Source organism: Anoplopoma fimbria, chromosome 9 (genome assembly GCF_027596085.1).
Source record: "Anoplopoma fimbria isolate UVic2021 breed Golden Eagle Sablefish chromosome 9, Afim_UVic_2022, whole genome shotgun sequence".
In the NCBI taxonomy this organism is placed as follows: domain Eukaryota; kingdom Metazoa; phylum Chordata; class Actinopteri; order Perciformes; family Anoplopomatidae; genus Anoplopoma; species Anoplopoma fimbria.
In genome coordinates, this window is record NC_072457.1 from 28,401,042 (window position 1) to 28,423,186 (window position 22,145).

A 22,145-nucleotide genomic window follows, 5' to 3' on the forward strand; every position below is an offset into this window, starting at 1 on the left:
ACTATCGCGTGATTTTGTAACATATCGCGTGATTTTGCAACATATCGCGTGATTTTGTAACATATCGCGTGATTTTGCGCCGCCGCCGCCATCTTTCGGGAATTCTAAACAAGTGGCAACTATCGCGTGATTTTGTAACATATCGCGTGATTTTGTAACATATCGCGTGATTTTGTAACATCGCGAGGGTAGCGGATGGAAAAGAGGCCCTGGAGCTCCCCGCATGGCCAAGCGACGAAATTACAACGTGTAGGGCGGACGGGGTGTATCTGTCCAACCAGTGCAACGAGGATGGTGCTCTACCCAACGTGTATGATCCGGAATGAGTTTGTAACGCTGTGTTTTAATGCTTTAGCGCAAACCTGAAAGCGGTGAAGTTGGACATGAGCTAGCAGCGGGCTAACAGAGCTAGCTAGCTGTCCCGCTCCTCCTGCCGCTGTCTCGACGTGACTCACTCGCTGTCAGTGAAAGCATCGGGCTGCTCCTGGGTGGTGGTGGTGTCGTCTGGCTGCCGATGACTCTCGGTCGACCGGGGACAAAGAGACTCAAGCAACGAAGCCACAATCAGTGAGTGGAGTAACGATGGGGTCTCTGAAGGCTCTGCAGGAGTGGTGTCGGATCCAGTGTGAGCACTACGACGACGTGGAGGTGAAGGACATGTCTGCGTCCTTTAGGGACGGGCTGGCGTTTTGTGCCATAATACATCGTTACAGACCAGAGCTGATGTAAGTATAGTCATACATGTACACTTATATTATTATTATATTATTATATTCCTTTATTGATCCCCATGGGGAAATTCAACTGTTGCAGCAGCTCAACTACACAGACACAGACAATAAATACACATACTATACAACTACACAGACAATAAATACACATACTATACAACTACACAGACAATAAATACACATACTATACAACTACACAGACAATAAATACACATACTATACAACTACACAGACAATAAATACACATACTATACAACTACACAGACAATAAATACACATACTATACAACTACACAGACACAGACAATAAATACACATACTATACATATATAGTGGAAGAGGATACATTGTTTTAAGAAGTGACAGGCTGGTTTTCAAGTGCTGTAGTCATTTGAATGTTAATCCATTTAAATACAAATACTGAACAAACTCAGTAGCCTGTCGGATGTGAAATCATGTTGCTCTAGATAAATCAATGAAGTGTTTTAAGGACTTGGATTATGAAAGGCTCCTGTTAAACAAGGTTACTTCCCCCTCTTTTTGAATACATTTAAGGTTCAACACAATCGGAAGCACAACTGCATATGATATTAGTCTTTAGATAACTTGCCATATCTGTAACATCTTTATCACAGTCATATGTTTTAATGAAGTTTGTTTGTGTGTGTGATCATAGCCAAACACACTAAAAATATGTTTTAGGAGCATTGTACAGTGAGAGGCCAGAGTGCTGTGATTAACTCAAGCTGACAAGCCAAGCCCTGTCTGTAACAACACACCCTCCTCTCTGCATTTTACACCCACACACACATTACAGAAGCCACCACGAAACACAACCACACTATCAGTGTGACTAAAAAGGATTATCCGGAAGAAGAAATGCCATTGTTTTGGTAGAGGCTAAAGTCAGAAAATCACTTATTTAACTAAGAGTTAATGCATGAATTTGACCAGCTTTTGCTCAAAGGCCCTAAAAGGTTATTTGGTGAGGAACAGCCTTTCAGTGCTTTGATTTCTGAAATAAGAGGGCCATTATGTTAGTTTGTTACCAATATTGTATAACTTGTGTATCGAGGCAGAAAAATCATTTGATATGAAATGTTTCCACTATTTGCATAGCTACAGTAACTTTTGAGAAGCACTAGTCCTGTGTATCACAATGAGCCTCAGTGTAGCTCAGTGGGAAGGGCCCTCTGTTGACAGCATTAAATTGGTGGTTGAAGTCCTTCTGAAAGAAGTCCACCACCCTTGTTGTCGTAGGAAGATTGTGTAAAAGCAGCCAGTTAATGCCATGTTATGTCCCTCTTTTCTCCTAGTGGGGAAAATGTGGTGTGATGGAATGCTTTTTAGACAATAGGCATCTTGCTCATGCTGCTAACCTCTCAGGTGGTCCAGGTTTTTGTGAGAAAACTGGACTATGCTTGGATGGTAGTTGAGCAAACATTCACTGAACCAGTCACTGAAGGACAAGTCAGTGAAGTGGAATATAGTCTATCTGCAGTAAAGCTGAAAGTAAGAGAGTGGACAAATCCTAAATACCCAGCTTTCAAGCTCTGCCTCTTCAATTTGTGATCCAGCATGTCTCCCCGTTCAGCCCTCTGTCTAGCTGTAGTGGCCCAACGGAACTCTCTCTGATCCAGACAGACAGTTCGTCAGGCTAATCTGCAGCTGAGACCTCCGCCTGTCAAACTGGATTTAGCTCTAATACTGGGCCTGGCCATTGTATGGTGACCCTGCCTGCACTCTGCAGCCAGTGTATTCTCATCAAAGTACAACACACTGATGCAGAGGAGGGACAGGACTCAGTGCAGCAAATGGCCTCATCTCAATTTCGGCCGAGGTTAACTGTCACTAAACCCACTGGAGAGGAAGTAGACATGGCTGCGAGTAACAATCCATGTCCTATATAACCCAAGTGCATGGAACAGTGACACGGAGGTCAAAATTGCATTTAAATTGAATGTTCATAAAATGCTCCAGCACAAGAGTTCCTGTCTGCCTGAACCAGATTTAGCAGATATACTGGTTTACCCAGGTTTTGATCATGTGGATTTTAAATGCCTAATGTGTGCTCGCGCACATTAGCATGAGGAACAAATGCTGTGTACTGGCTTTCATTTTAAATAAACATAGTTATTCATAGAATCCATAAAAACACACACACACACACACACACACACACACACACACACACACACACACACACACACACACACACACACACACACAGAGCTCCCCATCAGTCCTCTCTCCCAAAATAAACCTTGGAGCGAGACTCAGTGGATTAGGTTCGCAATTCTGATCACATACTGCACTTCATTCATGTCAGTATGTCTGTTCTGCGAGTGTCAAAAATTGGAAAACTGTTTTTAAAGTAGCTGAAGATCTGATATAGTGGACTTGTGTGGACATGGTCTTGATATTAGAGCTGCTGCTCAGTGTGTTTGTGACCATGGGAACTAGATTAGAGAGAACAGAGGTCACTTTGTGTGGCTCCAACACGGAGCTCATTCACAGGGTTTTTCCTTCTTGAGAGTTCCACATGGTCTCCACAAGCTCTTACCAGGGTCATGGTGTTTTTTTCCTGCCACACTGTTGTCCTACTATTACACACCATCAACTTACGTTTACCTACGCACACAGCCACACTTTCATCCCAGAACACCTCAGACATTTTCCAGTTTTACTGCAGGATGTTTACTGGAGAGAGCCTGGTGTTCGTTCGTCGCCCCTGGCATTTCAAAGCAGAGCCTTGTAATTATCAGCCCATCAGTCCTGTTCGGTGCTGGAGCTCTTTCCTTTTGTACCGGCACATCAGGCATCATTTATGTGTAGTGTGGGACCGGTTGTGAACTTTTGGTCTGGAAGCTTAACTGCTCACCATTACTTCATGTCATGCTGTCAGGCCAATATTAGCTTGTTGATGGTTCATAACATATGTGGAAATAGGTCAGCAAACTCAATCAGTACCACCCTACATCAGCATGGCTAATTACTTCTTTATGGTCTTCTGCTGTGAAACACTGCTGACATAAAGGAGATACCATGATCTGCAGTTGTTGCAGGCTATATAACTGTACACTGACTACCTGCATGTACAGCCTTATCTCAAATGTTTTCAATTTTCTAAAACAATTCTGTCTTGTCATTTCAGTGACTTTGGCTCGCTGTCTAAAGAGAATGTGTACGAGAACAACCGACTGGTGAGTAATTTTTTATCACTGTATGTTTTGAGGTTTTAGCACTCCCATGATGTTTTGTTGCATGATGTTTTCATTTTGGGAGACAGTTTGTTCTTGATGGGTGGGTGAAATCACCTATGTGGTTTCAGGCACTGAATCCGTCACTGCACGTGCTTCATTCAGCCATAAAAGTCACGTTGGGTGTGTCTTCAGAGTATTTGACTGTCCGTGTAAAGAGCAGTGTTACTTAATCCGGATGGAATCTGACCAGGGAAAAGAGGGAGCAAGCCAGAGCTTCCAATGTAAAAAAAAACCCCCAAAAAACCTTAACACAAGTTTGTGCAGAGACGACATAAAGAGGATTTTAAGTGCAAAAGCGCTGAATTTGCAGCTTATAAGTCTGGTGGTTAGAATCCAATAAATAACTCTTTTTAGATCACATTTCCCTCGTTGAGTTTTTCCACATCGTCTGTAATCAGAACATTGAGGGAGTCTCCTAATTTCCAGTCTGAGCTAAGCTTTGGCAGCTCTCTGCTGCTGTTTGCAAATTTTTAATCCAACATCTTTCAGGGAAAGTGAGGCAGCTGGAGGTAGCATGAGGAACAAATGCTGTGTACTGGCTTTCATTTTAAATAAACATAGTTATTCATAGAATCCATAAATGTTAAAAGGACTCAAAGCACTTAAGTCCGATTTTACTATTAAGGAGCCAGATTTGAGCTCCTTAAATCAGTTAATGGTTTTCTCTATCTTAGTAGTCTTTTTCTAATGCCCCTGTCATATATGATATATACACAGCACAGGCTCTACTTCACAAGTAGCCCATGTTTGACCCTGTTCATATATGACCGATTGTCACAGGTTGATTCCTTTCTGTCAGTGTTCAGAGATTCACTTACACACGTTACTGCTTACTGTAGAATCAAACCAAATAAAATAATGTAGGTAGCAAATAATATTACGGTAACAGTCTGTTTCAGTTCCCTCCAATTGCTCAAATTCAGTCGATCACCCGTGTACTCTCACTTTCTCTCTTTGTGTTTTTTTTTTTCATGTTAAAATAATATTGGGCAATTTATTGGATTTCTTTTAAACCTTCAACATTGGGAAAATCAAGTTATTGCAGCGTGCGTTAAAAGTTTACGTTCATTCATAAAGTAACTTGGGTGATGGCTGTCCCTACCTGCTGGGTAGTTAACGTTAGCTAACTGCTGTTTGCATACAGAGACACAACCATGAGCACATTCATTTGTAAGCTTACTTTTCTGCTGTATCCGTGTGGAAATGTATATTAGAGTGCTTGGTCACAGCAGAGGGCATTGACAGCCTATAGCGGTACGGATAAGCTGCATTCTTTTGAATATCCAGATCAACCATAGCCTCTTGGGCGGTGCAAGCCTATTACTATTCTAGCTTAACAGCCTTTGACAAAATCAAATTAAATTTACATTCATAAAAAATATTTATCTTCAATAGAAAAAGCCATTTACCAAAGTATCAAACTTACATTAAATTGAGGTCTTGAGGATGTTCATGAAGGCAGGTCAGGTGACCCAGGTTGCGTAGCTTGTCTGACCTTCTTCGCTGTGTCATTCTAGAGGTTGTATGACTCAAAGGCACATCCTGAGTTAGACCAATTTCAAAGAACCAGATTGTTCAGTTTCTAGTCACGCATTAAAAATGTTTTTAACTGACTGCACTTAATGTAGTTCGTTTATCAAAATATCGCATTTTGCTCAAAACAGGCTCAGAAAAATGGCCCCATTAACATTTTCATCAGCGAATTGTTAACTTCTTTTCTAGAGCATTTGTCCATTTCAAATAAATTGCAGGAAAGTGGTTAGTTTGAATCAGTAAACATTTTATCTGTCAACCAGGTATTATTGTATTAATATTGTTAAATGCAGTACCATGCATTTGATTAATTTATCTTTGCACGTGTGTAGCATTTGCTGTCTGGGTTATTTCAGTGTTGTGTGACTGCCAATGATTGTATCCCTTTTTGTTATGTAACTGTACCCCGGTCTCATTTCCTCAGTGGAATTTTTTCATTAGACCGATGGTTATCCTCAAAGAACAGAACATTGCATTATCATCAAATGAAAACGATGTTTTGGCAGCAGTTATATAATTATCAGGTATGTGCTCATTGGTAGGCTGTGGCAAGCATGTTTCTTTTTAAACACATGCAACAAAGACATTATTCTGTCCTCAGTTTCTGCATGTTTAAATTAAGACACAACACATAACTGGAAAGATACCCAGATTAAGCATTTCATTTTTTCATGGCATGCAGTAACTCACCTACTCATAGCGGTATCCAGCAATGCAGATAGTTTTGGTTTTATTTGCAGAGGTTTGAGATTTCAGTCTCCAAGATTTCTCCTGCTCCCCCAGTACCATTAAAGTAAATGGAACTTTGTTTAAGCTCGAAGCATTAAAGAGTTTTTTAAAATCCCAACAGCAACGTGTCTTTTTCCATAAACATTGTCCCAGTTCCTGAGGATGATCCACTTACCTCACTGTCAAAACTTTCCATTGCAGCTCCTCTATGCCATAGAAAAAGTCCAAAACACTGGGGAAAATCAGACCAAAATGCCACAATGAGTTGAAATATTAATAAGTTATCAATGTCTGTTAAATTGTACTTAGTCAGATTTCCCCCCTAAAGCAAGTTAGTTCATAAATCACTGTATTTGGTTACAATTGGTCATCATTATTATTATTATGATTATTATTAATTGTATGCATGCATATAAACACGCTTACTGTCAGCATCTTACTAATCCACATCCCTCCGCTGTCTTTGCTTCATCGTAGGCCTTTGAAGTGGCAGAGACACAGCTGGGGATCCCAGCCCTGTTGGACCCAGAAGACATGGTGTCCATGAAAGTGCCTGACCGTCTCAGCATCATCACATACGTCTCCCAGTACTACAACTTCTTCAACAACAAGTCTCAAGGTTGGTACAATCAATTTATTTGGATTTCACTTCAAGCACTGTGCACAAAAAATGTCTCTGTTGTTCCAACAATAATATAATTTGTTTGCATCATGAACTGATGATCTTTTTTTTCTGTAGCAAACCCCCCTTGCATGAAAAGGCTGAGTTCTGTCGGTCTTAATGAGCCAGCCCAGAAAAGGCCACCAACCCCTTTGGAAGACAAAGTGGTTGAGTCTGAGGTAAGAACAAGAAACGGGAATTACCCTGTGCATGTATTGATATTGATATTGATCTTTTTTTTACTCTCAGCCACACATAATAACTTTTAATCTCTGCATCACTGAACTACATTATGTCTGCATGAAACTCTAGTTACATCTTAACAATCTCTATTATTTGAGTGCATTTTTATGGTGTCCTTTTGAAGGCCCAGGTAACCACTAAACGGCCCACCGTTTTTAAAAATGATATTGCTGTGTATCTGAAGCCTTGGATTATGTAAGTTTAAATCTGCATGTGCTATTTGGGGACATTAAGTCATCAGATCTGTACAATACAAATCCCATCCTGCCATTGCAGTACAACAATCCCACATAAGTGTTTTTATAATTACTACTTCCTTGTGTGGGCTTTGTATTGCACAGCAGGGGAAAAGCTAAGCAGCAGAGGTAGAGTAAGTCTATAAAGATAGCCTCTGTATCCTGTCTCTCTTTTCTTTCGCATGCCTTCAACTTCTTTCCTCCATCGCCATACTTCCGTGTACTGGCCACCTCCTCCTCCCCCCTTCTTTAGATGGAAATCCATTCCACTCCCTCTTCTTCCTGCTCTTCTTCCTCATCCCATCTGATCCCCGGTCCACTCTCTGGTCCTGAGCCTAGGCAGTAGGGTGGGGGTGGGCTAGAAGGTGAAAACAAAACGGTTAGATCAGTTAAGCCTTTTAAAAAAATAAATACTAACAGTAGTACCATCCTAACACTGTGTGCCAAGTTTTTGCAATGCTGCTTACCCCTTTTTTACTTAACACAAAACAATAATTAAAAAAAATAAAGCGATCCGTCCTAAACATTAATCATATCCTAAAAATGTGCCTCCCGGAGCCACTAACCCAAGCTGTTTGGATTTTGTTACTAATAAAAACTTAAAAATGACACATATTTTTCTATTAATTTAAATGATGTTTTAAACTGAAGGGATGAAAAGAAGTATGCAGTTCAACCACATGAATCAATGAGCAGTAGATGTCACATTAATGGAGCAGAGGTAGCCAGCTAAACAAAATTGAACAATCCACATCCTCAAATCCTGACTCCGTGTTTGATCTCCCCGTCCACCATTACTCTCCATCTTCCCCCCCCTTCCCCTGACGTCTCCCCTCTCCCTGTGAACAACATCCCGGTTGCTTGCACTAGCCGACCCAGCCTGCGCAGACGGGTGTAGAAGCGATTGTAGCAGTCAAGCGCAGCACACTCAGCAGCACCTGTGCCGCCTGCCAGAAACATGTCCACCTGGTGCAGAGATTTCTGGTGGACGGCAAGCTCTTTCATCGCAACTGCTTCAGGTGAGCAACGCCGCTACAGCTACTGTCTACCTGTGTGTTGTACTCGGCAACACTTGTTGTTACTGAGATTGTTAATACATTGCTTGGCTTTGGCTGAAGAAATGCCTGCCATGAATATTGCCAATCACTGGACCTGATTTTATGAAAATCTAAAGGAGAATAACTTAAACAGTAATAAATGAGTTAATGCGTTTTGGCAGACTTGTGCTCATGTTATTCATTTTTTGTAACTTTATATCTCAACAATCTTTATGCACTTCTTACTGTCGTCCTGTGTCATTGTTGTCTCAGGTGCACAGAGTGTCACAGCACTTTGCTTCCTGGATCTTACAAATTAGGAAGCAACGCTGGGGCCTTGGTCTGTACACATCACCTTGCAAGGCATGCTTTAGCCAATCAGAACGGCCGGCCAGATCTTAGTAAGAAACCAGTGGTAGATCAGTCTGCCAGGATTGGTCGCAGCCCAACTCCTCACACCTCGCCCTCTGAGAGGGACCGAGCAAAGACTCCTTCTCCAGTAAGCCAAACAAATGAAACTGACATGCCTGCTAATGACTCTGCCTCAGTCACTGTTGTTATAACAAATGCAGCGGACTCTTTGGAAAAAGAAAAAGTGATTGACGGCAGTGGAGAGACAGAGCGGATACCTCGTTCTTGTTCTCCTCCCAACCCTTTTGATGAGAGCGATGAAGAAGAGGAAGAGGTGGAGAAAGAGGAAGATGCTAAAACACCAGCCAAATTAACGGTCAATGGGGACCTCCCTGCTACGCCGATCAGTCATCGTGAAGGTGCCAGTCGGCCAGTACCGGCACCTCGGCGGGTCTCCGACCCAACCCCTCCTCCTCGCCCTGCCCCTCGGGTTCGGTTACCCCGTACGACAGACAACCTTACAGTCGGTAAGTGCTCACTGCAGAACATAAATGATTAAATATAAAGGATCTGTTGATGTTCATCTTTACATTTATCTTGAAATCACAGGTGAATACCAGAAGCCTCCAATTCCTCCCAAACCTCGAGAAAGATCACAGTCTCCTAGAAGGTAGCTGAACTTTACTTTAATGTCTCTTTTTCCATCCTACATTTCATTGACCTTAACCATATCTTCATTGTCTGTCTCAGTTTTGAATTACACCTTGTTACATAACGTTTCTTGACCCTCCATGCCTCCATTTGGCTGTATTTTGTTGTGTTCCCCTCTGTGACCCCTCCATCCCTATTTGTGTATCTCACTGTCCAGCCTGTCAAGTGGCTCCCATAAACCCAAAGACCCACCTTGGCTCGCCCTGGTCCAATCAGAAAACAAGAAGAAGAAAGCCCCTCCCCCTCCCCCTACAGGACTGGCAACCCCTCCCAATATAGGCTCTCTGTCCTCTCTCAAAGGAGAGGGCTCCAGACCCAGCACACCCCCCGTACCCGCCAACCCATTCGATGACGATGATGATGAAGATGAAAATGACGAGGTAGCAGAAGAAGAGGGGAGCGGCGGAAGTGCAATTCCACCCACAGTTGTGGCTAGTCACCCGTGGTACAGCATCTCTCAGGCAGCTGACGCGACAGGTGCAGACACTCCCCCTAGTGGAGGAAGCTCATCCCGCTCTGCAAGCCCCGGGAGCGCAAAGGGCAAGAAACGGCTGGCACCCCGTGCTCCTCAGCCACCTGCAGGTCACCAAGGTCAGTATGATCAGCAGCTGTGCTTCCTTTGTGTTTTATCTACCTAGCCGTTTGTCATTTAGTACAGAAATGAAATGCAAAGACAACACTATACATTTATTCAAGTTCCTTTTATCGCCATCTCACCTAATCAGCTAGTTCGTACTTTGTGGAGACATGAATATGATAAAGTTACCCTTCAAGTGGTTCTGTAGGAATTGTAAGTTTGTGGAGGAGAACATGCGTTTGCAATTTTATATTGTTTTTTTGATACTTTGTTCCAGATCTCTTCAGGTTTATGACTGTTATGTTTTGCAAACTGTAATCTTGATTGTTGTAATCTTGTCAGCATAACCTGAGGTTATGCTGATGGAGTCATGTATTGTCTCTGACAGCTCTACAATGAGTCTCCTATATCCTGTGTAGTGTTCTTAATCTGTTGTAGTGGAGTATTTCTCCAACCTTCTGTCATCTACTACACTAGTCCTCTGTGGTCTACCAAGTCCTTCATACCTGCAGAGTTCCTCATTGTGTTCTCCCTTCATCACAGTGTACCAAACTGTTGTTTTTATCCCATTATTTTTCTGTATCAGATTCTTCATCCTCATCATAGTCTGTTCACTGTCGGTGCCACTTCCTTTTCCTCACTGACATGTCCTCATGTTGAGAAACAAATGCTTAATGTCACACCTACAAAGAACTTGTTACCCATAACTTTCTCTTTTTTACATTTAGTAACTTTCAGACAAAACACACCTTTTAACATTGATTTACAGTTTACAAATGGTAAGGGCTCTAAATCCAAAACATCCTATTGTTGAACAGCTTATTCAATGTGGATTCTAACACTAACATTTACAATTTAAGTTGGTTGAACTCTGACAGTGAGTACAAAAAGAAAAACAGAGCAGAATGTTATATTTATTCATTGTTTTTTTTTGTTCTTTTCCCCATTTCCTCTATATTCCAATCTGTCTCAACTTCTTTGATTTTTACTAAACCTCCCTTCCTCTTCAGTTCTCTCTCACTCTCAGCCCTCCTCTTGCTCCCCCTCTCCAGCTCTCAGCACAGAGAGTCTGTCCTCTGGCTCGGATCACAGCTCCTCCCATCCCCATTTGGGTGGCAGTGCCAGCAGCGACCAGGAACACGCCTTCACCAAAAGTGTCTCAGAGCCTTCCATCTGTTCACCGTGCAACTCTACGCCATCACCATCCTCCTCCTCAACCGAGCGTCTTCCCCATCCTTCCCTAAGCCCCTACCCTTCTCCCATGCCATCAAATGCCAGCTCAGCTCCAGCGACTCCACAGCCAAGTCGCAGCTTTGGGACCAAAGGGACCGTAGACCCTCCACCGCGACCCCTGACGACCCCCAGCCCATTGGCCTCAGGAGCCACCCAATCACACAATAAGGTAATAGGTCCACCTCCAAATATACCAATAGAAAGCAATGCACTTTGCACTTTATATTCCAGCTTTATCTCTCTTCTCATTTTAGCGGATCTGTAAAGAGAACCCGTTCAACAGGAAAGCTTCTCCCTCCCCGGCTAAATCTAAATCCAAACCACCAAAAGGCCCTCGTCCTGCCAGACCCCCGGCCCCCGGCCATGGCTTCCCTCTTATCAAACGCAAGGTAGAAAAACTCAAGACAACATACACTGTATGCTTTAGCATAATAAAAAAAGAAATATAGAACGCATGAAGAAGTTCTCAAATGATCCGTCTTGTCCGAACATCCTTCCAGGTGCAGTCAGACCAGTACATCCCAGTAGAGGACATCCACGGGGAGATGGGTCAGCTGGAGAAGCAGCTGGATGAACTGGAGCAGACCGGAGTGGAGCTGGAGAAGAAGCTGAGAGACAACCCTAACGGTAACACATCACACTATTTTTACTGGAGTTTCTTAAGAACAGGTTCAATCAGGTGAAGGCCAGTTACATCTTGTGAATGATTTCCCCACATACAGTGCATAAAAGTTAGGTTCACTATATTCCAAATTGAAAACTTTACTAAAATGATGGTGTAGCTCACAAAAGTATTATAAAAGATTATAAAATAATTAAAAAAATGTTCACTCAGAGAAAAAGAGGAGAAGGCAATATCCCAAGATTTGACTTGAAAGAACTATAATTGATAATAGAAACATTGCATGTATATCTCTTTGTTCCTCTTTTGTGTTTCCAGATGAGGATGAGGAGCACCTGTTGGTGGACTGGTTCACTCTCATCCATGAGAAACATCTTTTAGTACGACGAGAAGCTGAGCTTGTCTACACGTACGTATGAGACAGCAGCAAAAGGCAAATGATAGAATCACAAGCCTTTTAAGGTCGATTAGTTTTTTATCCTTCACTTAAAAGCACATTGTGTAACATTTAGGGTTAATTGTTGGCAGAAACTGAATATAATATTCATAACTATGCTTTCATTAGTGTATAACCGCCTGAAGCATTGATGTGTTTTCTTTAGCTTAAAATATCCATTCATATCTAGTAAGGAGCGCGTTCTCTTCCAAGGATAAACCGAACACTGGCTCTTGCGAAAGCATTTTGCGTTTAGAGATGGATGGATACCAAAACCCGGTATTAAACGGGCCCCGCTGCAAAATAATAAAAGACAGAGTATTGATAAGCTCAATGAAGACAAATATGGACAGAGTATTAGTAAGAGTATTGATATGAGTAGCTCTTAGTTGCACTAAAATCCTGAAGATAACTTTCCCTACCTGAAGGCCATTGTAGTTCTTTGGGGTGAGCCGAGGGGTATCTTGTTGGTTTCGATCTGCAACTCACCACTTGATGCCACTAAATCTTACACACTGTTCCTTTAATTTGCTCCTTCACATCTCTGTGCGCTGGGTAATAGTTGGTTAGAAAAGGTTTTCAGGGATACTACGCCCAGCTTTTTTTTAATGCAGCTGACTCATTCAGTTATCTAATAAGCCAAGTTACTGTGCTTGATTTAGTATCCCCGGTCATCGACGTTACAATACAAATTTAAAAGTGAAGTATTAAATTGTCGGTTACCAGTGTGTAAAGTTCAGTGTAAATGTTGCTCACTACAGAGCGAAGCAGCAGAACCTTGAAGAGAGACAAGCTGACGTGGAGTATGAGCTGAGGTGTCTCCTCAACAAACCAGGTGTGTTTTGCCCCATCATGTTAAGAAAACGTATAGTCAAGTCCAATGTCTGCCCTGTATATATTTGTGTGTAATGCTTGAAAAAAATGACTGCCATCCAGACTTAAGCTGTACATCTACACACGTATACTAAAGAAAATATTCTATAGTTTGTTTTTTTTTTAAATCTGTAACAGAAAAATTACATTTGTACATGGGTTCAATAAATCCTAGCCCTCTGATCATCAGAGAACTCTTAAAATGTAATAATTTACTATCATCCTTTCCTTCTCCAGAGAAAGACTGGACAGAGGAGGACAAGAGTCGGGAGCAGGAGTTGATGGCTGGGCTGGTTACCATCATTGAACAGCGCAACCAAATTGTCAACAGCATGGACCAGGACCGGCAGAGGTAATCATAGCAATTAACTGTTTCTCTGAAGGGACCCCACAGTGTTTTCATCAATGATACTCTGCAATTACCAGCAATCTAACAGCCATTCTGTCACAGGGAAGAAGAGGAGGATAAACTTATGGAAGCCATGCTGAAGAAAAAAGGTAGGAGAAGGTGTAAGCTCCATTTGTAGCGGGTTGAAGATAAGAATATTCGTTTAACTTAAAAAGTAAATGTGGCATCTCCGTTTTTCTTATTGCTCTTATTTTCTTATTTTTCTGATTTAAGAAACTATGTGAATTTTCGTAATTTTCGGACTTATTTTCATCCTCACCAGACTTCCATAAGGAACCGGACGTTGAACAGCAGAAGAAAAAAGGGGCAAAGTTCAAACCCATAAAGGTGCTCAAGCGGCTGAGCCATAAAGGAGAACCTGGCAAGAGTCACAGCCCCCGCAAGGAGAAAACACCGTAACAAGACAGATTCTCCCCAAAGAGGATATGAGACAGTTTTAAGAAGACTAAGGGCCTGTGTCCACATAACGCCTTTTTCTGATCGCCAGCGTATTTTTTCAGTTGTTCTCAATGAGAGGAGAACGTATGCGACCGCTTAGAGAAAAGGCGGTCGCTGAGCCCAACATTTATTTTTCTGAGCGCACCTCATTTTTTGTCCGAGTGCTTCAAGTTGAAAATCTCGGAACTTTTGAGAAAAGTGCTGGCGAGGTCACTGTAGTAAATGGTGGGGAAGTTTGTTTTGTCCGTGTCTGTCTATCTTGAGCTTTATATTTCGCACAATCACCATCAAAACAAAGTCCGAAAAGCCCATTTAGGAGCAGATCAGCAGGACGGACACTGAATGTTGACGGTGAATGTTGTGCTTTTATTACCGTACGCCTTGTGTTGCCTTGTGAGTGGAGACAAGCTCATCTATACGAAGTACCAAGCAGACGTCCTCCGTTTGATGCTCATGGTGAAAAAAACTATGTAAAACAAATACATTGTACACCAAATAGACAATAAAAAACCGCAGGAGTGATGCTAGTCCATCATACAACAGTGGTGATGTGTTGTCAAGATATTGTTGTCATAGAAATGCTCGCAGCGCCTTTTTAGTTGAAACGCTGGGTTGAAGCACTTATTTTTTTGTGCCAGAAAAAGGCACTATGTGGACGCTTGGGAGGAGAAAAGAAATGCACCAGATGAAGAAGATAAGATGAGGTCACCTTAAACTGTCAATGACTTTGAAGTGCAACCCAGAATCCTCTCCCTGCTCACATCTTACTTGATGCTTCTCCAAAGTCTCTTCAGTGACTATTTTAATTTGCCTTCGGGTTTTTTAAAAGACCATTTAACATTTCATCTGCTTTAAGAGCTGACGTGCTTATAAACTCTCTGACCTTTCGTTTGAGTGAGTCGTTGTATGTTGCTTCACTAGGCTTGCATGGCAGAGCATGTGTATCCTGTAGGCCTGTGTAACGGTTAAGCAAAGGGGTGACTCGACAGTTCACTTTGAAAGAAGTCGGTTGGATGCAAGTTGATCCCTGATATCTATGATTTTATAATCTGTTTTTAATCTGTTCCTGTGTAACACCTTTGTCTTCTGCTCCTCGATTCCAAAGGTCAGTAGCTGGTTATCTGAGAGGGTTTCATGTCATGTCTGGTTTCAGCCTGTGGTACGAGTGAAAGTTACAAAAAAAAGAAAATTCTACCCTTGAAATGCTTGATCGACAATGGATACCTAAGCTCTTCTAGCTGCTATGTTATGGTCGTCTATGGTTTCCTTGTTTTTAAGTTTCTTCTGTGATAGTTTTGTGATGATGTCTCTTTTTTAAAAATGTATATCATCAAAGATGTGGATGAACGTAGATACAGTATTTGTGTGTGTGACTGGAAACAAAGTGGGCGACTCAAAATCAGATTGATTTTAAAAATATGAGGTATGAACAGGAGCAGCACAGACAAAAACACGTTTAACTGCAGATGTCAGAAGGTTTATTAATATGAAAGGTCACACATGCAATAATGAAAAGGCAGATATACAGTATTTTAACAACTGTAGCGAAGCACCAGCTTATAACAGTTTTAACCATCGGGGAAAACCTGAATATGCAATCATTAATTTATATTTTACTATGCCTTTCTGTACGTTTCCATGTTTTGCCTTAAAAGTAGAAAGAAAAAAATGTGTTAATATTGTTTGTACAAGTGCCATTTATTTAATTACATATGTGGAAAAGCCTCATTTGTTCAAACTTATGTAAATGTCAGTATGTTTACTTTTTCTGTTACTGTTTTGTCAGTTAGTTTGTCTTTATCCTCCATTTTAAATGGTAATCTCTGTTGTGTCTGTGTTTCTGCTCCGTGCTTGTCTTTATGTCCAGCTGAAACCAAGGACTTCTTGAGCGCCACATTTCTGTCAGCTATACGTTGTCCTAAAACAGCAGCAGGATTATGAAAAGAAAACGACACTGGAAGGCAGAGGAATAAAATAACTTAATGCAAGCAGTTCATGTTTCTTGTCAATCAAATGCTTCCAGAGCACAGCTTTATATTGTTTTATATAACTGCTTATCTAGTGCCACTTCCACACTCGTGACATCACACTCAAACCATCCATAATCTGAATTTAAAGTTTTATTGTTTGCACCTGATTTCCAAGTCATTTTCAAATGTTCAGTCAGTGACAGTGAGTCTTCGCTCTGGTCTCTTTCACCTCCATGTTTTCTGCTCTGCTCTCTCCCCGTTCCTCTCAGATGTGATTGCATCGTTCTCGGGACTGCGGGCCTTGTCCAACACCTGCAGTTCTCGAATCCTCTGTTATTGGAGTCGTGACACAGCACAGGTTTAAGTGAAATTGCACTTTCAAAAGAGAATTAATGCTATTTGTTTGACTGATATCTTAATCTAAATGCTTGAATACAGCATGGCACTAATGCCATTTCAATGATCTATTTACTTCAGTATTAATCTGAGTCAGTATTTAATTATATTGTATAAAACAACACACTAAACAATACTTCAGTGTAGTTAAATCATCTGTGTTACCTAAGGATATTTCAAAACCAAAGAGCATAACACAGACTTAATTTGAGCCAATATGTAAACCGTTCCTTGTTTACCTGGGATATCTCACTGTTAATGATGTTGATGTACTGCTTCTCCTGACCCAGAGAAGACATATCTGCCAGAAACTGTCTTCTCTCCTCTATCTCATCTAGTACTATAAAAGAAAAAAACAAGTTAATATTAGACTTATTTAAAGGGCACTGGATATATTTAGTCAAGTAAAGTAGCACAACGCAGAGTTTAATTTAGGCTGATATTAATAGAAACAGACCATCAATATGACTTCAAATGTGTTTTGCTTCTTTTCAGGTTTTAAAGGGACATGTGACATGTAACTCTTGTACATCGTCTGTGCAGTCAGCCTCACCTTCCTGATACCGGTCTTTCTGCTCCACCACCTCTGGGTTCCTACATGCAGGAACATTTTGGACAGATCTTGGCTCTTCTTCTCCTGTTGCCAAAATATTCTGAAGCCTCCTCTTCTCTTTCTCTAAATCTCCTAGGAAAGTGAAAGAGAGAAAAAAGAAGTTACAATTGTTTTTTAATATAGGCCTGTCAAAACACATGCATGCCGGATTAATAAGGACGTCAGTTTGAAGAACACACTTGAGGGCCCAGGATGGAACTTTTCTCTGACGTAGCTGTTCCCAGAGCGACAAGCTTCAGCGCTGCGTCTCTGAGGTATGCATGGGAGACGTTTCTGGACAGATTTAGTGGTTTTAAGCTTGGTGGAGGAAGCTAATGATGTCGGCTCAGACGTCAGTGGTAAAGCTGCTCCATCTGTGGAGAAAAGTAAAAAAAAGAAAATAAGCACAAGAATTGTATTGGGCACAACAACATTTTGTGATGCTAAATGTTTTAGAAAATACCAGAGCACCCCTATTACCATGTTATCTTTGAATCACAATATGATATAATCTGGATTTCTAACAATATGTCATATTGATTTTTGCAATAACAATGTTTGGCAAACCCTTCATCACATTCAAATATCTCAACAATGTATACAATATTGTTAATACTGTATATCATGCAGTACTATCACACATTTTATCACCACATTGCATCCATCAACCTGTCATCAAGAGGACTCAAACTTACTCTTCAGGCATTCGTTGATCTTTTTTCTCTGAAGGTTGGTGAATCTGGATTGCTGCATCATTACTGAGCAGCAGGAGAGAGAATGATTAAAATATCAAAGCACTATTTTACACCAAAAGCGTCAACGTACACACACACACACACACACACACACACACACGTGTACAGATTGTAAAGCCCTCTGAGGCAAATTTGTAGTTTGTGATTTTGGGCTATACACAATAATCTGAATTGAATCACCACCACCACCAGTGTCTGGACTCCAGGGGGTTGTGCTTCACTGATCCCAGTGTTGGGCCCCTCTGGTACACGGCTGGGCCATGGGGTCCAATAGCCAAAGACTTTGTACTATTCATTCTTATGCCTGTGTAATACGGCTGTGGCATAGTGGAGAGCAAGGTAGTTCTCCAATCAGAGGGTCGGTGGTTCGATACCCGGCTTCAGCAGTCGATGTGTCCTTGGGCAAGACACTTAACCCCAAGTTGCTCCTGAAGGCTTGCCATCGGTGTGGACTGGATGATGAATGTTAGTTAGAGTCTGATGGTGGCACCTTGATGGTAGCCTGTCATCAGTGTGTGAATGGGTGAATGATATGTAACATACTACTGACTGTAAGTCGCTTTGGATAAAAGCGTCTGCTAAATGACTGTAATGTAATGTAATATGTGATGAGAGTGCATCAATAGTTGTTGTAGATCACAGAAACAACAGCATATGTGAAAACATCCATGTATCATCTATTTTCCCTGTTGTTTAGCTTTGTGAAATTTCTAAATCAACAAATACATTTGCAGTGGCTCTTTCTTATGTTGGTAGCCAAGACTTCTTGTGTCATCCTTTCTCTATGTCTAGACTTTGGATAGTCATAGATAATCTGCCAATTTATATCCACGGTTTAGGGCCAATTTTTAGAAAATTACGTCTGCTAAATGACTGTAATGTAATGTAATGTAATTATTACTACCCTGAGCCTTCCTCGTAGCACTTATTGCATTCGTATTAGTTGCTGCACTCACTGTATTTGTATCAGTTCGCTGCACTTATTGTATTTGTATTTGTTTACTGCACTTATCCTATTCGTAGTAGTTTGTAGCACTTACTATATTCGGATTAGTCTGTTGCAATTATTGTTTTCGTAGTAACTTGCCTCTGCACTATACTTTTGCTCTGGTTTATGCTTTAAGATGCTTGTTTAAGAAAGGAGATGCACTTATGACTTCTGGTGACTAGTAGTTCTCTTGAATACCTATGTTGAATACACTTCCTGTAAGTCGCTTTGGATAAAAGCGTCTGCTAAATGACTGTAATGTAATGTAATGTAATGTAATGATTGTTATTGAGGTCTCTCCTGATTGAAATAGCACAAGTGCATCCTCTCACATCTCAGCATGTCCTGGGTGTCCTTGCTGTACTGGGAGGGTCTGTACTGGGTGTACTGGGAGGGTCTGGGGTTGGTCCATAGTCCTCCTCCATCTCCTCTCTGTGAGGAGGCCTCCATCTGCAAACACAGAGACGCACAAAGATACAAAATGCTAATAAAACTTACTGGATGCAATAGTATGTCAAATAAATAAAAAAAATCCAACATGTCCAATAAATAAGTAAATTAAATTATTTTACTTTGTCGGTGAAAATCGGTTGTTTAAAGTATCCAAGGTGTACAGCAGCAGCGTCTTTTCGTTGCTATAGCAACCGAGTAGCAACAAGCACTTCCGTGAACGCGTCATAATGCGTCATGACGTTGGAGTGACGTACGACACCTTTAGTCTGCATTGGACTCACAGACTGATTCACTGGTTCCACTCAGAGCCTTTAGACTTGTAGATCATCTTTTTTGATGCTTCCATTGCATAAAATGGTAATTGAGAGAAAGGCAGAGCAATAATTAGCTCAGTTGGTAAGATTCATAATTTATTTCATTTTTAAAGGTCTACCATTTTCTTTAGGTTTTCATTTTAAAATAATCTCATGAGATTATGGGAGCCCTTCCATTCATCGCTTCCCTTTATGGACCATGTTACGAAGATGAAAAGATGTGTGGCTGTATCTGAGCCATAGAAAATAAAAATATCTGTCATTAAAAATGTCAAAGTAGGGTATGCCATAAAAACCGTAATGTATGATAATGTCTGTCTAAAACATTTAAAAGTTTAGTTTTTTCATGTCATTAAAGAAAAAGTAATAGTATAGAGCAGACTGTTTCTGCTGAGGAGACTGAGGTCCTTTGGAGTGCAGGGAGACCTCCTGAGGACCTTTTTCAACTCTGTGGTGGCATCAGCCATCTTTTATGCAGTGGTCTGCTGGAGCAGCAGCATCTCAGCAGCCGACAAGAAGAGACTGAACAAGCTTGTCAGGAAGGCCAGCAGTGTGCTGGGGTGTCCACTGGATACGGTGGAGGTGGTGGGAGACAGGAGGGTGATGGCCAAGCTGTCATCCCTGATGAACAACACCTCCCACCCCATGCAGGACACCCTGGCAGCTCTGTGCAGCTCCTTCACCACCGGCTGCTCCACCCCCGGTGTGTGAAGGAGAGGTACCGCAGGTCCTTCCTTCCTGCTGCTGTCAGGCTGCACAACCAGCTCTGCTCCCAGCAGACCACATGACACATGACAATAAAAACATGACGATAAAAACCTGTGCAATACAATACACTGTGCAATAATAGTTATAATAGTTTTTCTGTCTGTAAATATAATATTTCAGTTATTGTTGTTTTTCTACTGTTTCTTATTGCTTATTTATAATACTTTTATTTCATTTTTTATTTTTATCTTGTCTTTCTTTTACTATGTCTCTTGTGTGCACTTTACTCTATGCTGCTGTAAGCCTGCAAATTTCCCCGCTGCGGGACTAATAAAGGATTATCTTATCTTATCTTATAGTACTTCATAAGAAAAGTCACAAAATGTCATACTATTAAAAAAAAAGATATAGTATGTCATAAAAATATCATGGTATAGTATGGAATTTTGGTGTCCTCTCAAAAGTGAGGATTCAAATTCAGCCATGGCAACTTCCAAACAGGGAACTTAACAACCATGCAACCATGCCACACGCACTTTATATATTTGATCTTTTCCGTGGGTATTTAACCACCCTGAGCTGTTTTGTAGCATATTTGAATTCTTAACATTGGATATTGGACCTTTTCACTGCAAAATGCATTGCAAAACGGGATCAAACACACAACCTGAGGACTGCTGAGTATTCTACTAACTACCTGAGGTACTTTATCATATTAAATCCACTCAACTCTGTTTTTAAATCTGTTCTTTAAACCTCAAGTTGTGAAGTATCAGTTGTATCAGCACCATATCTTGGTGAGCTCTTGCTGAAGTTCATAAATCACTTGTTTGTTTAAAGATTTGTTTTTGGCATTACGGAGAAGAAAACTTGATTTGATCCTTTCACTTCAGACGTTTAGGCATCAGCCTGAGGAACGCTCTACCAGTTGAGATCAGATTGTTGTTTGCATTTGATTTGATTTTTTTATTTTTTGTTATTTTTTATTTTATCTGCCTTTTTTCTTTGTTAAGGTAATTTCATTTATTTAATTTAATTTAAATCATGTTTAATTGTTGTTATTATTTTAGTTCTGATCTCCCAATGAACATCAGGACAGCAGAAACTCAACACATCTGTTGGCGCAGATTGAAAACTCCTCTGTTCTGACTGCACCATGGCCTAGTAAAAGAAAAATATATAATAAAATAATATCTTTCTCTGACTTATTTTTGATTTGATTGTTTTTTTTAATAATATTTTCGACATGCTATGCTAAGACTTTTTTATGCTTCAATAGGATTTTTTGAGATATTACTATTTTATGACTTGTTTGTGACTTTTTACATATTATACTATGACTTCTTTTACAAGTTTTTTATTACATACTATACTACTTTTTTTTATGTCTTTTTTTGGCATAATGTAATATGACATTTTCAATTTACTTTTAGAAAAACTATATTATGACTTTTTTATAACTTTATTGGACATACTCTACTAGGACTTTTTTGGAGTTCTTTTGACATGCTTTACTATGACTTTTTGTGGATATTTTTGACATACTATAATAAAACTTTGTTGTGACTTTTTTTCACAATACGATACCATAACCATTTCTGACTTATTTGCAACAATCTATAGTCGAACGTTTTTGTGACTTATTTTGACGTATTATACTGTGATTTATTTTATGACTTTTTTCGACATTCTATACTATGAATATTTTTTATGACTTTTTTCGACATGCTATACTATGACTTTTTTTATGACTTTTTTTTTTTCGACATGCTATACTATGACTTTTTTTATGATTTTTTTCGACATGCTATACTATGACTTTTTTTAATGACTTTTTTTTTTGACATGTTATATATGACTTTTTTATGTTTTTTACGACATGCTATA

General features: G+C 40.5%; 2 protein-coding genes across 3 annotated transcripts; one reads left to right on the forward strand and one right to left on the reverse strand.

Annotated features, from left to right (window-relative positions):
• Nucleotides 1-246: 246 nt before the first annotated feature.
• Nucleotides 247-16,070, forward strand: micall1a (MICAL-like 1a). 2 transcript variants are annotated; one of them, XM_054604934.1, is made up of 16 exons: nucleotides 247-725; nucleotides 3,885-3,933; nucleotides 6,733-6,874; nucleotides 6,995-7,095; nucleotides 8,266-8,414; nucleotides 8,706-9,310; nucleotides 9,393-9,453; nucleotides 9,652-10,085; nucleotides 11,082-11,473; nucleotides 11,559-11,693; nucleotides 11,805-11,931; nucleotides 12,245-12,335; nucleotides 13,124-13,197; nucleotides 13,473-13,587; nucleotides 13,687-13,733; nucleotides 13,907-16,070. In XM_054604934.1, exons 1-16 carry the CDS (start codon nucleotides 583-585, stop codon nucleotides 14,041-14,043), a joined length of 2,802 nt encoding a protein of 933 aa, XP_054460909.1. In that variant the 5' UTR covers nucleotides 247-582; the 3' UTR covers nucleotides 14,044-16,070. The 2 variants fall into 2 exon arrangements, with proteins under 2 accessions (XP_054460909.1, XP_054460910.1); XM_054604935.1 differs by having other exon boundaries at nucleotides 8,275-8,414.
• Nucleotides 16,071-16,277: 207 nt separating this feature from the next.
• c9h22orf23 (chromosome 9 C22orf23 homolog) lies at nucleotides 16,278-19,233 on the reverse strand. Its single transcript, XM_054605174.1, has 6 exons — nucleotides 19,116-19,233; nucleotides 17,736-17,798; nucleotides 17,241-17,414; nucleotides 17,002-17,133; nucleotides 16,688-16,788; nucleotides 16,278-16,382 (listed from the first exon to the last, which is right to left on the reverse strand). Exons 1-6 carry the CDS (start codon nucleotides 19,231-19,233, stop codon nucleotides 16,278-16,280), a joined length of 693 nt encoding a protein of 230 aa, XP_054461149.1.
• Between the last annotated feature and the right edge of the window lie 2,912 nt (nucleotides 19,234-22,145).

Coding starts and splice junctions, on each gene's coding strand:
- micall1a (XM_054604934.1), top strand. CDS start 583: ATGGGGTCTCTGAAGGCTCTGCAGGAGTGGTGTCGGATCCAGTGTGAG. Junction 7,096..8,265: donor ACAAAGTGGTTGAGTCTGAG/GTAAGAACAAGA, acceptor TGCTTGCACTAG/CCGACCCAGCCTGCGCAGAC. Junction 11,932..12,244: donor GCTGAGAGACAACCCTAACG/GTAACACATCAC, acceptor TTGTGTTTCCAG/ATGAGGATGAGGAGCACCTG.
- c9h22orf23 (XM_054605174.1), bottom strand. CDS start 19,233: ATGGAGGCCTCCTCACAGAGAGGAGATGGAGGAGGACTATGGACCAAC. Junction 16,789..17,001: donor GAAAGACCGGTATCAGGAAG/GTGAGGCTGACT, acceptor TTTCTTTTATAG/TACTAGATGAGATAGAGGAG. Junction 16,383..16,687: donor TTAACAGTGAGATATCCCAG/GTAAACAAGGAA, acceptor CTCCAATAACAG/AGGATTCGAGAACTGCAGGT.